The 13,512-nt window shown below is 40.9% G+C and overlaps 2 protein-coding genes across 2 annotated transcripts; one reads left to right on the forward strand and one right to left on the reverse strand.

Moving 5' to 3' along the window:
- The first annotated feature begins 46 nt into the window (after positions 1–46).
- atg101 (autophagy related 101) lies at positions 47–2,025 on the forward strand. The gene is made up of 2 exons (XM_022746092.1): positions 47–786; positions 873–2,025. The coding sequence occupies exons 1-2, from the start codon at positions 535–537 to the stop codon at positions 1,275–1,277; spliced, it is 657 nt and encodes a 218-aa protein (XP_022601813.1). The 5' UTR covers positions 47–534; the 3' UTR covers positions 1,278–2,025.
- A 956-nt stretch (positions 2,026–2,981) lies between these two features.
- On the reverse strand, positions 2,982–11,994 carry zbtb21 (zinc finger and BTB domain containing 21). Its single transcript, XM_022746093.1, has 2 exons — positions 11,891–11,994; positions 2,982–9,173 (listed from the first exon to the last, which is right to left on the reverse strand). The coding sequence occupies exon 2, from the start codon at positions 9,169–9,171 to the stop codon at positions 6,103–6,105; it is 3,069 nt and encodes a 1,022-aa protein (XP_022601814.1). The 5' UTR covers positions 9,172–9,173; positions 11,891–11,994; the 3' UTR covers positions 2,982–6,102.
- Between the last annotated feature and the right edge of the window lie 1,518 nt (positions 11,995–13,512).

The following is a 13,512-nucleotide window of genomic DNA, read 5'->3' on the forward strand; positions in this document are numbered from 1 at the left end:
AAACTGTAACTCCCAGAATGCACAGCGACAAATGCGAGAGTTTGTTTTTGTCGGGTGGTCTTGCGAACCGAGACATACCTACTGAGCTTACCAACTGAGGCTGATATTTGGCCTCTAGATTATTTATTTGAATCGGGAATTAGGTTTGGTATTTTATCCGATTAATTAAATGGTGTTTACGATACGAAAGTGAAGAAAAAACGAACCAGCACGAGTATTTTTAACTACGCGACTTGCCGTAGATTTTCTGCCATTATTGTCATCATTACCACATCCCCTTATCCTGTTTGTAGCAAACAGGTAGCTAGCTGGCTACTCCTACAATGTTCCTGCGCTCAGTGCTCACAAGTAAGATTTGGAGGTAGGATTCCCTTTATAAAAACTTATTTTGTATTTTAATACAGCGTAATACGCTGTGTGGAATAGGCCCCACCCACCCGTAGAAGTAAACAAAGTGTAACGGAGCTGCATACAGTAGCCACCATCATCCTACTCGTGTCGTCGCTTGTAAATGGAAATAACTATCACTTCACAATGAACTGTCGCTCGGAAGTTCTTGAGGTAACAGTGGAGGCGAGGCAGGTGGAAGAAGCTATGCTAGCTCTGCTGCACACCATTTTACTGCACCGCAGCACTGGGAAGTTTCATTATAAAAAGGAGGGCACATACTCCATCGGTACAGTGGGTACACTGGACATCGACTGCGACTTCATCGATTTCACCTTCGTCAGGGTGTCCTCAGAGGAGCTGGACAGGGTGATCAGGAAAGCTGTAGCTGAATTCAAGGTAATTGATGCTTTTAACACGCGGTTGTTCACTAACACATGGGCAGGCCTGTAATCTGGCGGTGTCATTATATGCTGTGGTTACAGGATGCCTTGGGCAACTCTGGCAGCGATGGCATGGGGCAAATCTCCCTGGAGTTCTACCAGAAGAAGAAGTCTCGCTGGCCTTTTTCTGACGAGTGTATTCCCTGGGAGGTGTGGAGCATCAAGGTCAATGTTGTCAACCTTGCCAACGAGCAGGAGAGGCAGATCTGCAGGGAGAAAGTGGGCGAGAAGCTGGGTGAGAAGGTGATCAACGTTGTTGAGGTCATAAATCGCCACGAATACTTGCCAAAGATGCCCACCCAGTCTGAAGTGGACAATGTTTTTGACACCAGTCTCAAAGATGTCCAGCCATACCTTTACAAAATCACATACCAGATCACTGACTCTCTGGGCACCTCTGTAAGCACCACTATGAGAAGGCTGATCAAAGACACCCTGGCCCTGTGAGAAGAAAGATATGGATGAGTTTGTCCCTAACTGTATCTACATCTCTATTTCTGCTCAAAAATATGGCTTAATCAGCTCTACTGCTACAATGAAAGCAGTGTCAGTATATTCACTTTTCTGACGTCTCTGCCGTGGTATTGCTTGTACCTCAAGATTCTTGATTATGTAACGTCCATTTCAAAGATTTGTTTTTGCAAATTGTCTTTACTTTCCACCAACTAGAAATACAACTTTAACATAGTAGTGAATAATAACACTATAGACATGTTAATTTCTTTAAAAAATATGTTATGTTATGTTGATAATGTCAAATCTGTAAATTGTAAATTTTTGACAATAAATGTTGTTCATTGTAACTGATGGTAATTACAGTCCCAGATCTTTCACACTAACCCTCTGTAAACCTGTCCTCACCTTTGAAATGAGAACATCTGCAGGGAGTAATTACCTCACAAGACTCGATCATATAAGAAGATAAAATCAGATTTTTGTGTGTGTGTGTTCAAAAGATATGGATGAGTTTGGAAACAGATTTCCTCATCCATGTGAAAACTTCCTCTTCGCACACAATTTCATGGAGAGTTTGACCTTACACATGGGTAGGGCAGGATTTCCAGTTTGCCATTTTTCCAAATTAAAGCGAGCACTTCCTAAGTTCTCTCCCGAGTTTCCAGTCAGAAATTGTCACAGTGGCCCGCAGCCTGAAAAACATCCCGCTGGCTCAGGGTTGTCTGCCAACAGGATGAAGTGTCCGTGTGTTTTCACGTACTTGGTTACACTGTTATATTAATAAACAAACTTTGATTTGCTTGACAAGTCACATTGATGAAACTGACAACTGGATTGTAAACGAACAATTATGCAATGCTTTTATGTGCAACGCAAACTATACAACTAATGTCTCATAGTGGGTGAGGGATTGGATTTGCAGAATTGAGAATATATTGAGAAAATGTTCTTTTACTTTGTATCACTAAATGCAAAGCCCCTTATATCGTATATAAGTACTGACACAGTACGCTAAAGTTGTGACATGTTTCGAGGGTTTAAGGACAGAGGATGTCATGCTGTACAGACCGTAAAGCCCATTGAAAGATAAGATAGGTATAGATTAAATATGACATTCAGAAGATGCAGCAAATTAATATGGATTAAGCAGTAGTGTCAGGATAGAGGGTAAATTCAGAGCTTCAGTGTGTAATACTGAATGCTAATCTGATTTAGAGCTGCAAATAATGGATAAGTCAATTAATTAGCAACTACCTTGAAATTTAATAATTGTTTTAGTATTTTTTTTTAAGCAAAACAGCCAAACATTCACTGGTTCTTGTGATACAGTACATCAACATTTCACCATTTTCCTTGTCATACACAGTAGTAAACAAATATCTTTGGATTTTTAACAATTGTTTGGACAAAACAAGACATGAAGTTGTCACCTTGGACTGTGGGAAATTGTAGTGCATAATTTTCACTATCTTCTGACATTTTAGAGTCAAAATGTTTCATGGAGAAGCCCTTGACTGATAGAAATGTGACAAAGTTTAAAGGAGATAGTTTAGGGGTACAAGACAAGATCATGGTGCAAATATGGTTAAATCCTGTTCAGTTAAGATTTAAATTGGCAGTGGGGCCTGGTTACTCAGAACAAAGGTGTGGTTAGTACTTAAAAATAATTCAAATGACCACCAAGGATTGTATATGTATTCTCCATTGTTACTCTTTATTACAGAAATGAAGCACAAAAACTGTAGAAAACCTAAACACAAAACAGCTGCATGTCTCCAAAAGCAACAATAATACAACCAATGCTTATACAAATATTCATTATTGCAGTGAGAGCACAGGAATACTAGAAAGATAAAACTTCTGTGTACTAACAAAATTGGTACAAAATCGAGGATACAAACACTTCCATATACACAATTCTAATCATTTCTGTGAAACTCTGAAAAAGGTTTTTCTCACAAGAAATTAAGAGCACTATTATCAACACAAAATTTCTCCAATGAACTTAACATCACAATGCAGCTTGTGTTGCTCATTTGGAGGAAATAAATTCCCATAGTCTGTGTGGAGCAATGTTCAACTTTAACATCTCCGAAATAGTAGCAGTCATAATAATTTATGATAAACTTCTAATCAATCAAGCCAAAGCAGAAGTATACACCTGTACAAGAATAACAACTGTGAAACAACTGGAATACAATCAAAACATAGTCTTAAATAATAAATCTTTTGGAAGCAGGAACATTCTCTCACCATTCGAAGAATAAAAGATTTGCTTTCTCGTGCCTCCTTCTTCTTTACTTTACCACCTCAAAATGCCTGAGTCATAAGTCGTCTGAAACTGTATTGTGCTTTCGTGTAAAATAATATTGACAAAATATTTCAAAAGTTGCATAAGGCCATCAAAGCACTGTAAAGCTTGGTTAATTACCATGTGTTTAATTGCACAAATCTATCAGTGTATGAGTATTTACATAACACTGGTACTGCACTGGGGTGGTGGACTTTAGTGAATCAGGAATTACAAGTCTAATATATACACATTAATATTGTGACTTTCATATTGATTATTTGAGTTTAACCATACATTGCATTAATATACTGCAATGTGCTTTTAAAAGAAAACTTACTGTAGACTTACTGTATTTAAGAATGAATTCTAGCAGCTGATGTGATGTGCCAAATACTTGCATGATGTTATGTAGTATTTAGGATACTATCAAATCAACCCTGCCTATGATCTTCACCGGTATTTTCCCAACTTCTTGCAAGTAAACTGGTCTGAGCACCTTTTACAAATGATTTTCCTCAGCAACAATTAGAAACGTTATGTTTGTCTACCTGTGAAAAAAAACACAACTCAAATTTCTCAAATCTTATGACTGATAATTGCACCGTCTCACTCACCTGTAAAATGAGTCAGGTTAATAATTAGGAAGATAGGGACAGGTGACAAATTAAAGGAAAAAACCTGAATAAATGAGTGGAGAAACATAACAAATGTGATGCTTCCACACAGGGGCACTGCGTGGTACATTTAAGTAGTTAACATCCCATCATGCTCTTTGGCAGGTATGAAAATGCTGAGAAGGCCCAGTTTATTCTGATTATTCTGGCTTTAAAAGTGGGTTCAGTGTTGGGACAGGACCTTCAGTCACAAAAACTGCTCAGTTGGCTGGTGTTTCGATAGGAACAGTGACTAAAGTGACATCTGCGTTTAGATCTAAGGGAAAGATGCCAGTAAACAGGGTGGGAAATTGTGGTCAACGTTGCACATTTGATGATGGTGAACAGAAGAGCAACTCTTCCTCAGGTGAGACTGTCAATGCAGGACGTGATCAGACTGTGTCAGCAACAACAGTCTGTCAACAATTACATAGACAGGGATATTATAGTAGGGCTGCAGTGCATACACCATTCATTACAAAGATGAATGAGTTCAGTGGTGTCTACAGAGATGAGGAAAAAAATGATATGGTCAGATGAGTCATCCTTCACCATGTCCTCAACAAGGGGCGAGTGCATGTGTGGCATACAGGCCCGAATGCTAAACCCCTACAGTGGCTCTGTTATGCTGTGCAGGGATTTTGCTGGTGTCACCTTAGAGGGAGGGGTCACCGCAAATAAAGACAAGGTTGTTCTGTGTAATCACCTTTATCCTTTGGTGAAACACCGCTATCCTAATGGGAGTGGTCTCTTCCAGGACAACAATGCCTCCATCCACAAGGCACAAGGGGTCACTGATGGTTTGATGAGTATGAAAATGATGTTGAGATTTGGACTGATGTGTTAGCCAGTGCTCTTCACTACCACCATCAGAACACCACATGATGGGGATAAAAGAAGAATGGTGTTCATCCACCAGTGGAGTTCAGAGACTTGGAGAATCAATGCAAAGGAGCAGGGAAGCTGTTGTGGCGTCCCACAGTGGCCAAACATCTTACTAAGACACTTTATGTTGGTTTTTCCTTTCATTTGTCACCCGTATGAAAATTATAAGCACTGAATGAAAAGTGTTAGCAATTAATCAAGGCTGCATACTAGGGATGCAATGCCTAAAACAACAGGTGTCTGAGGTGAGTTTGATGTACAGAACTTCATTTATTTTACTGAAGGTCTTATTTAATCAGTCTGATACTCATTTTTTTTTAAAGGAATGCCAAGTATGAAGAGACAAAATGAATACTATTAGGCCTAGATATCATCTTTACTTCTGCAGCCTAAAACTTCAATCATGAAACTTAAGGATCCAAGCAAACATTTTGGACTAAACTGCCCTATAACACAATCAAACTGTTAAACAAAGTGCATATTGAATACATTGTTGAGGCCACCAATATAATCTTAAGGGATGTCACTCACATCAACAGACAGATCTGATACAAAAGCAAAAGCACTAATCTTTGATTCAACTGCAGCCTCCAAAAGTTAAAGCACTTTTCCACATTGAGAAAACAAAGTATATAGTTGTACTCTGTTTTCATGTGAGGGGTAAAACTCTGTACTTTGTTTTCTCACACCAAGATAGATAAATACAAGTAGACAACTAAAAGAAGTTTAGAATAGATAAACGTTATAGATCATTTCGAAAGGAAAATAAACCGTTTGTAATCATCTCGTCTCAGAGAGGAATCTAGCACTTGATTGCACATTCACGTTTACACCTCTATTGAACATGGCCACAATAATATATGACATTGGAGGCAAGGAAATAAGCTATACATTCAAAGTCTTCCTTGTGTAGGCTGAGGTGTGTTTATACTAATATTAAGTATTGTCTCTGAAGAGAAATGCACTGCTATAACTTGTGTGATGCTTACACGTGGCTGTGACTCTGCTCGTGGCTCCAGAGACTAAAGGCCGTTTTGAAGGTCCTGTGGCAGAGTTTACACATGTACTGCCTCTTAAACGTCAGGGCAGAGAGAGACGGTGCGTGGTAAAAGAGTGTGTCTGATTCCTGAGGGCCACCTGGATTCTCCATGCTGTTTGACCTTGACAGAGGGCTGTGGCTGCTGGGTTGCTGTTCCACTTCGGGCCTCTTCATCTTGCTTACTGATGAGCTGCAGGGCTCCGGGCTGCTGGACTCCTCGGCCATTGCTCCTGGGACTGGGGCCGTCTGGGTGGATTTGAACACGGTGGCCTGTGGGGAGCGACGCTCGGAGTTTTGGGGAGTCATGGGAGGGGAGGGAGACAGAGGGGAGGGCTGTCTGTCGATCTCTTTGGCTCCGGGTTCGTTAGCTGACATGTGGGACTGGAAGTGGCTCCAAAGGCGGAAGTTGGTCCTGAAGGCTTTGTTGCAGATGTGACAGATGAACGGTTTGATGTGGCATAGCAGCTCCTGGTGTCGTTCCAGGTCTTTGCGAGAGCTGAAAAGATTTCCACATTTCTCGCATGGCCACACACCAGGTTCCTCAGACCCAGTTTTGGCAGTCTCTGTGTTTTCCCTCTCACTCACAGCCTCCTCTAAAGGCTCTTCCTTCACTACCAGCTTGCCATGGTGACCCATGCTCAGGTCCTCAGGCACATAAGACGAGGAGTCTTCTGAATCATACATGGGTGGACCTGAGGAGTCACTATAACTGATGTTCTCTCTTGAGCTAACAGTTGCTAGAGGTTCATCACTATAATGCTCCTCTCTGAGCATTTCAGACGCCTCCTCATTGTTCTCTTGTTGCTTCAGGTGAATCTGCTCTTTAACTGTCATCATGTTGTGGTTGTGGACCTCCACCTGGTGGCGCCATATGCTGAAGGAGGATTTAAAGGTCCGCATGCATTCCAAGCATGTCAATTTCTTGTACTTACAATGTGCTTCATGGTCCCTCTTGACAGTTGGACTTGAGAATCTGAGGCCACAGTAAGGGCATACAGTTGCATGGCGACAGCCTCTCTCATGATCGCCCTGTTCAAAGAGTGATGACAGCTTCGTATTACAGAGTCTGCAGGAGTAAACACCAGTGTCTGTGTTCTTCTGTTGACCGATCTCATCATCCTGTTCCTGGTAGAGGATGCTCTCACTTGCTGTGTCCTGGTCAGCTTTTTCAGCAGGATGCGTCCTTATATGCTGTCTGTACTGAGACTGGAACACAAATACTTTCCCACAGTAAGGACATATGAAGCTGGGCCTTGATCTCTTTTTGGTAAGTACAGGAGATTGCAATCCCTGCTTATTCCTCTTTAACTTCCAAAGCAAAGCTTTCTTTATTTCTCTCTCACGCACAATATCTATTAACTTCTTTTGAAATTTCTCATCCAGCACAGAGGAGCTGGAGGATGAGGCTGGGTTTTGTACTACACCATGCTGAGTTTGGCAGTGTGTCCACACTTTGAAGTTGGTATGGAAGCGCTTGTGGCAGATGTCGCAAGCATACGGCTTTTCTGGGTTGTGATACATATTTACATGACGATGTAGTCCAGCACTGGACCTGAAAACTTTTAAACAGTTCCAGCATTTGAAAATCTTGTTCTGAGAAAGGTCCCCACTGTTCTCATTAGAGTCACTGCTGGCACTCTGAGGTACTGTTTCTGACATGTTCTCATCAAATGAGAGGGTATGTTCTTTAAATAATTTGCTCTTCTTGAACGGGTACCGTCTGTTGTCTGGCCTGTCCCTCCTTTTCCCCAGAGGATTGAAGTCTAGCCTGGAACCTTGTTCATAATTTGTTTGCAAGTCTTTAAGATTGACCGGCAAAGCATCTCCCACCGTGATTCGAATAATGTCCATCGGGTCAGCGAGTGGACTGCTCGGCTCAGCTTTCACACTGACCTCCCCTTCTACCTGAGTTTCTTCATCATACCTGCTGGGGTACTTTGGCCTGAGAACCAGAGGAGATGTTTTTTTTGAATTGCCATTTTGAGCAGATGTTTCTGGCCCAGATGCTTTTGATGCCATTTTAACCACTGACTGTTCTCGATTTTGCAGCTCCTTGAGCTCCAGTGTGGGCGAGAAGACGGGGACGGGGCTGTCCATGGATAATGATCTTCGGAGCAGGCTTTTTATCAGCGGCCCGCTCCTGTCAATTGTCTGGCTTGGCTCCCTGGCCTGACCCTGAAAGGGCACTTTGGTGTGATAGTGCTGCTCCTGCTCCTCATTCTCCTCTTTAGTGTCCTGGTCGGTGCCTGACTGCATCCTGCCGTGCTGCATTTCAGCATCACTGAAAGACACTGACGATGTCAGCTGAGGCCTGACAGATGTGATGTGTGATGAATTCCCTTTTAATATGGAGGTGTATGGATAGGTGGACTTCCTTTCAGCAGCTTCACTCAGTTCAGATGATTTCCTGCTGGTGGACTCCGAGTTCCTGACTGATTCATGTGAGTTGTGTTCTGATGGTGGCTGAGCTGACTCTTGAGTAGAGTGGGGCGATGATGATGTCTCTGATGTTTTTCTCTGATAATTTGAGCGAGAGGGATGGGTTGTGTCGTTCCGGACCCGACACACAATGACACTCCTTGTCTGGACATCATTCTCATCCCCCTCTGAGAACGAAAGCCTTTTTCTAGACACACAGTAGGATGCATGTGGCCGTGCTGACACAATGTTGGTGAGGAAAGGGATTCCAAGGCTGTAGCCCAACTCTTGAATGGCTGCCAGGCTGCCTTTGTCCACAAAGAGTGAGGAGGAGTAAATGTAGTTCAGAACTATCTCGAAGGCATCAGCCTCACAGAAGTCCAGGTTTACAACTTTGAGGGACTCTGCGTCCATCCGCGTGAACAGGGACTGGAAATACTCACTGCTGGCAGCCAGAACATTTTTATGGGCCTGGTACCTCTGGTCCGCCACAACCAGGACTACATCACACATCTGGCCCCGCAGGCGCTGCTCATTGAGAACCCCCAACACTGAGAGAGCATGGGAGGGGTTACTGTAATGCACTAGGCTCTCCATGGCTGAAAGGCAAGGAGACAGGATTATATTTTAATGCAGGAATGTAAATACAAATGTGATTATTAAATGTGCACAAAATTGGTTTGTCATAAATTTTCATAGATATGGAAATAAACAGGCAAATTCACATACACAATAAAAGCTGACTGAAGCTCATATACAATACCTATTGCTCTATTATGAATGTATGAATGTTTGTGTTTGTTGTTCTTGCAATTTCTCATGATACAACAAAGACAGTGAGACACTAACCCCTGTGAATAACCATTAAATCATATCAGTATGTGATGTAGCTGTTTATCATGATTAATCCCACCAAACATGAAGTTATAATGGCTGCCACCTGATGGTAAACAGAGGCAGGCAGAAGCCTTCAAATTCCATGGTATTTGAAAGATTTATTTATTTATGATTTCTTCAATTTATACATTACATGTTACCTACACATCCTTAGCAAGTGTGTGGTGTATGTTGAAAGAAATAATAGTTTTAAGGCACAGTGATGTTACTGTGCAGTTACTGTGTTCTATTTGTTCATTAATCGATTAGTCATTGAACAGAAAAATAATAAACTATTTTGATAATCCATTAATCACTGAAGTATTTTTTTCAAGCAAAAATGCAAAAGATCATCTCGTTGCAGCTTTTCATTAGTGACGATTTTCTGCATTTGTCTGTTTCATATAATTAAGAACTGAATATCTTTAGGTTGTGGGCTGTTGGCAGATGTTGCCTATGGTTTCATATTGTGAACCATTTTTCAGTATTTTCTTACATTTCATAGACCAAATTATTAATCAAGAAAATGATTTGATAATGAAAATAAACTGTGCACAAATGCTAACCTTCATTGTACCTGTCATTATAAACAATAAGTCAATTGTAAAAGTCATCATTAAACTGATTAAACTGTATACTGTAAATTGTATAATGTTTCTACTACTACTACTTTCATTTCTACTGGTTGTGGTTTATGATGATAACTAGTGGTCAGATCAACCTTTTTATTTACCACAACATGGTGCACACTAATACAGAAGCACATACACAACAAGTATATGGGTGTTACATCATGTAAATATTCAGAAGGTATGAAAATGCATGTCTGTCAAGTTGCCCTCAGTGACACAGGCTAACGCAGGAAGTTTACAAAGTTTGGATTTAAAGTTAAAGGCTTTTCACCACAGAATGTTTGTGTAGTCACTCCTCAAACCATGACCTCCTGTCACCACTTGCATGGTTTACCACCTTGCCCGAAATGAAAACCTCCTCCACTAATATTATTAAGAAAGTTTATACACAGTAATTGCCATATCTAGTAAATAAACTAATTTGTGAGATGGGATGTGTGAGAGAATCTGGCTTGTTTATTGCCTGGCCTAAACTTTACCTGGAAGAAACCCTGCATTGACAACCACATTCACACTCTCCTTGTGTATAGCTGTAAAGTAGATATTCAGGATATTACTGTTACGCCACAACATGCACGAAATTGCCAGTTATACAGTCTGAGACCAGACTTTTGGACTCCACTGCAGGTACACCTGAATAAAATTAACGCAGTCTAATCCCACAGCCATGCAATAAATCCTGTCTTGATGAGGATCATAATGTTCAGTTGTACTGACACTGATTTACAGTTTTTTTAATTCAAGTTCATAGTCATGTAGAGGACAGGGGTTGGGCTTATGAAAGAAACCACATTAGCGTTAACTAGGTGTACATAATAAACTGTCAACAGAATGTGTTTACATTATCCAGTAATAAGTCACCACTTTTTTTTCATTATTCTTGTATATAAGTCATAGAATTCTTGAACCTTCAAAATGCTTAAAATACTTCTCAACTGGAATCACCTTATCTAAAATCATGAACATCTTCACTTCCTTAAAGTTATTTTCTCATTTATATGTCTTTGCTATCCTTATTTTCTCACAAATAATATACGTTGCGTTTATTTTGAAAATTGCGACCGGAAGGCACGTTAGTTATGTTAAGTTTGTTGACACTTGCCATTTTAGGTTCATTGGCAGAGGCTTCATTCATTCAGCAAAAACTAACAAGCAGACAGTGGCCTCTTCATCAAAACTTGAGGTGCACGTTAAGAGAACAGAGGATATACAATGGCGTCAGTTTTTTATGAGGAAGTCAAGCGAGGCTTTAAGCATTAGATCATCCATGAGACGTGGCTCAGTTTCTCATGACAGACAACTTCTCCAACCGAAATGTCGCTTTCGGTTTAGGAAACAGTTTCTTTTTGTGTGGGGAAAAAAACGGCCAATGGACCGTTCCGTTACAGCCATTAAACGTTATCACGGCTTTGACAAATGAAGAGGGGAAAAGTTGAGCGCGTTTCAATGGACTCCACCACGGTAATCCCGGAATGAAAACACAGTCGGTGCAGGCGGACAGAGACGCTGTTGGAGTGTGAGGAGGGAGGGGGGGAGTGAATTGTACCCGCTACCCCCGGTGGAAGTGGAGGGTTTTTTGTTTTATCTTTTTTTTCATAAACGGTTCACGCCGACCTGACACGGTGCAGTTGTTGGCTGCAAAACAGGTTGTAGCTGGCCAGGTTTTTACAGCAACACAATTCCCCCTTTCGAGTTACGTCAGGGAGGAAAAGGAAAAAGCTTCTCCGTAACAGCACTCCACCAACTATGTTTCGCCCTCCCTGCTCATTTTGTTTAACGTTAAGTTTGGTAGTCTTGTCTACACTTACCCTGCACGTCGTGAATATGGTCTTTCCTCCGCGCAGACGGGACTTTATTCAGTGTTGTGTAGATTTCTGCGCGCTCGTCGTGATCATACAGCCTATGGTCGTGATTCCATCCATCTTGAATTTGACGTCATCCCACACCAGGGATGAGGTCATTGCAAGGAACGCTCGTCACGTGCACTGCGCTGCGATAGGCTGGTCAAAGAGCAGGAGGCGGGGCAAACGGAAGACTTGACACTGAGGCTAATTTAAAGAGATAGGTCATATTTTTCGTTTAAGCTGTCAGTATCCTGTTTTTGTTTTTTTTAAATGACGGCCAAGGGAAGTTTATTGTTATAATTATATAAAGTTTCCTCAATACTGTAATTGACTTTGTACTTGAGCATTGTTCTCTAATTATTTGTAGGTAACTGGTTAAATTAAGTATTGTAGGTTAGCAACTCTATTCTGCTTGACATGAAGTCATGTGTTACTGTAAACTGCCTGTAAACTGTAAACCACAAGGGTGGAGACTTTAGTGATGACTTCACTGATAAGCAAATATCTATAGAGAGAGAGTCCTGTGCTTTGAGGACTTTTTAAAAAAATGTATTTTAGTTTTATGTTAAAAAAAATCTAAAATGTATATAAAATACAAATTTTTACTGTGATTGTGTACATACCTTACCTATACTGTCTTTGGTATGTCTGTGAGGTGCTACATACTATGCATGAAACTACGCGCCCCCCTAACCCCAAAGAAACTAATTAGGTCTGTGACTGAATGGGAGTCAATATAGAATGGCAGTAGATTTGTGTCATTACTGGCATCCAGTGGGGAATTGTTGCCATGTTTATTTGGCCTACAGGCCTCTTCCAGGAAAGCCTTGTCAGCTTCAGTACCTGGCAACAGTCTTATGACTCAATCAGGTGTGGCACTGGTGGTGTAAAGACTGAATGCAACACTCCTGAAGATCATTATTTTCATTAAACCACATCCTATTGAAGTGATGTTTCTATTTATTTTTAAATTTTTTTTATTTGATGTAACTATTTAATGTGTAATGACCTTAGCTGAACCCCTGCACCTCCCTACAGCCACATGCTCCAGCGCATCAGCACGTACCCAATCATTATCGCTTAATGACAGAAGGAAGTTTAATCAGGCACATGTTTACACATCATTGGAGAACCATTATATTAATCACTACATTTACTAAGGATAAAATATATGCATGACATGATTGAAAAGGATGCAGAGGACCTGTAGAATTTTCTCTCATCAAATGGGAATACATATTCACATTTATGTCAAAGTGATGGTAGAATCTTGACGCAATCTTTTTTTAGAACATATCTTTGACAGCCAAAGCATCCCACTGCTCCCTCCTATCTGAGAATGAAGACATGTGGGAAAATGGCAGGGAAATTCTCACTCCTCCTTACTTGACATTAATGGCTGACACAGACTGTTAATGCCGCCAGCATAGCAAGCACTACCATGGTTACCTGTGTGGAAACCAAGTCATTAGGGACTTTAACTCCTCCCATCCCTCATCCCTCTCTCTCTCTCTCTCAGGCATCATAAACATGTTTACTAATACTAATACTGCAAAAGAATGAATGTAATGACAACTTATTTATTC

Source organism: Seriola dumerili, unplaced genomic scaffold, assembly GCF_002260705.1.
Source record: "Seriola dumerili isolate Sdu_G_001 unplaced genomic scaffold, Sdu_1.0 BDQW01000091.1, whole genome shotgun sequence".
Lineage (NCBI taxonomy): Eukaryota > Metazoa > Chordata > Actinopteri > Carangiformes > Carangidae > Seriola > Seriola dumerili.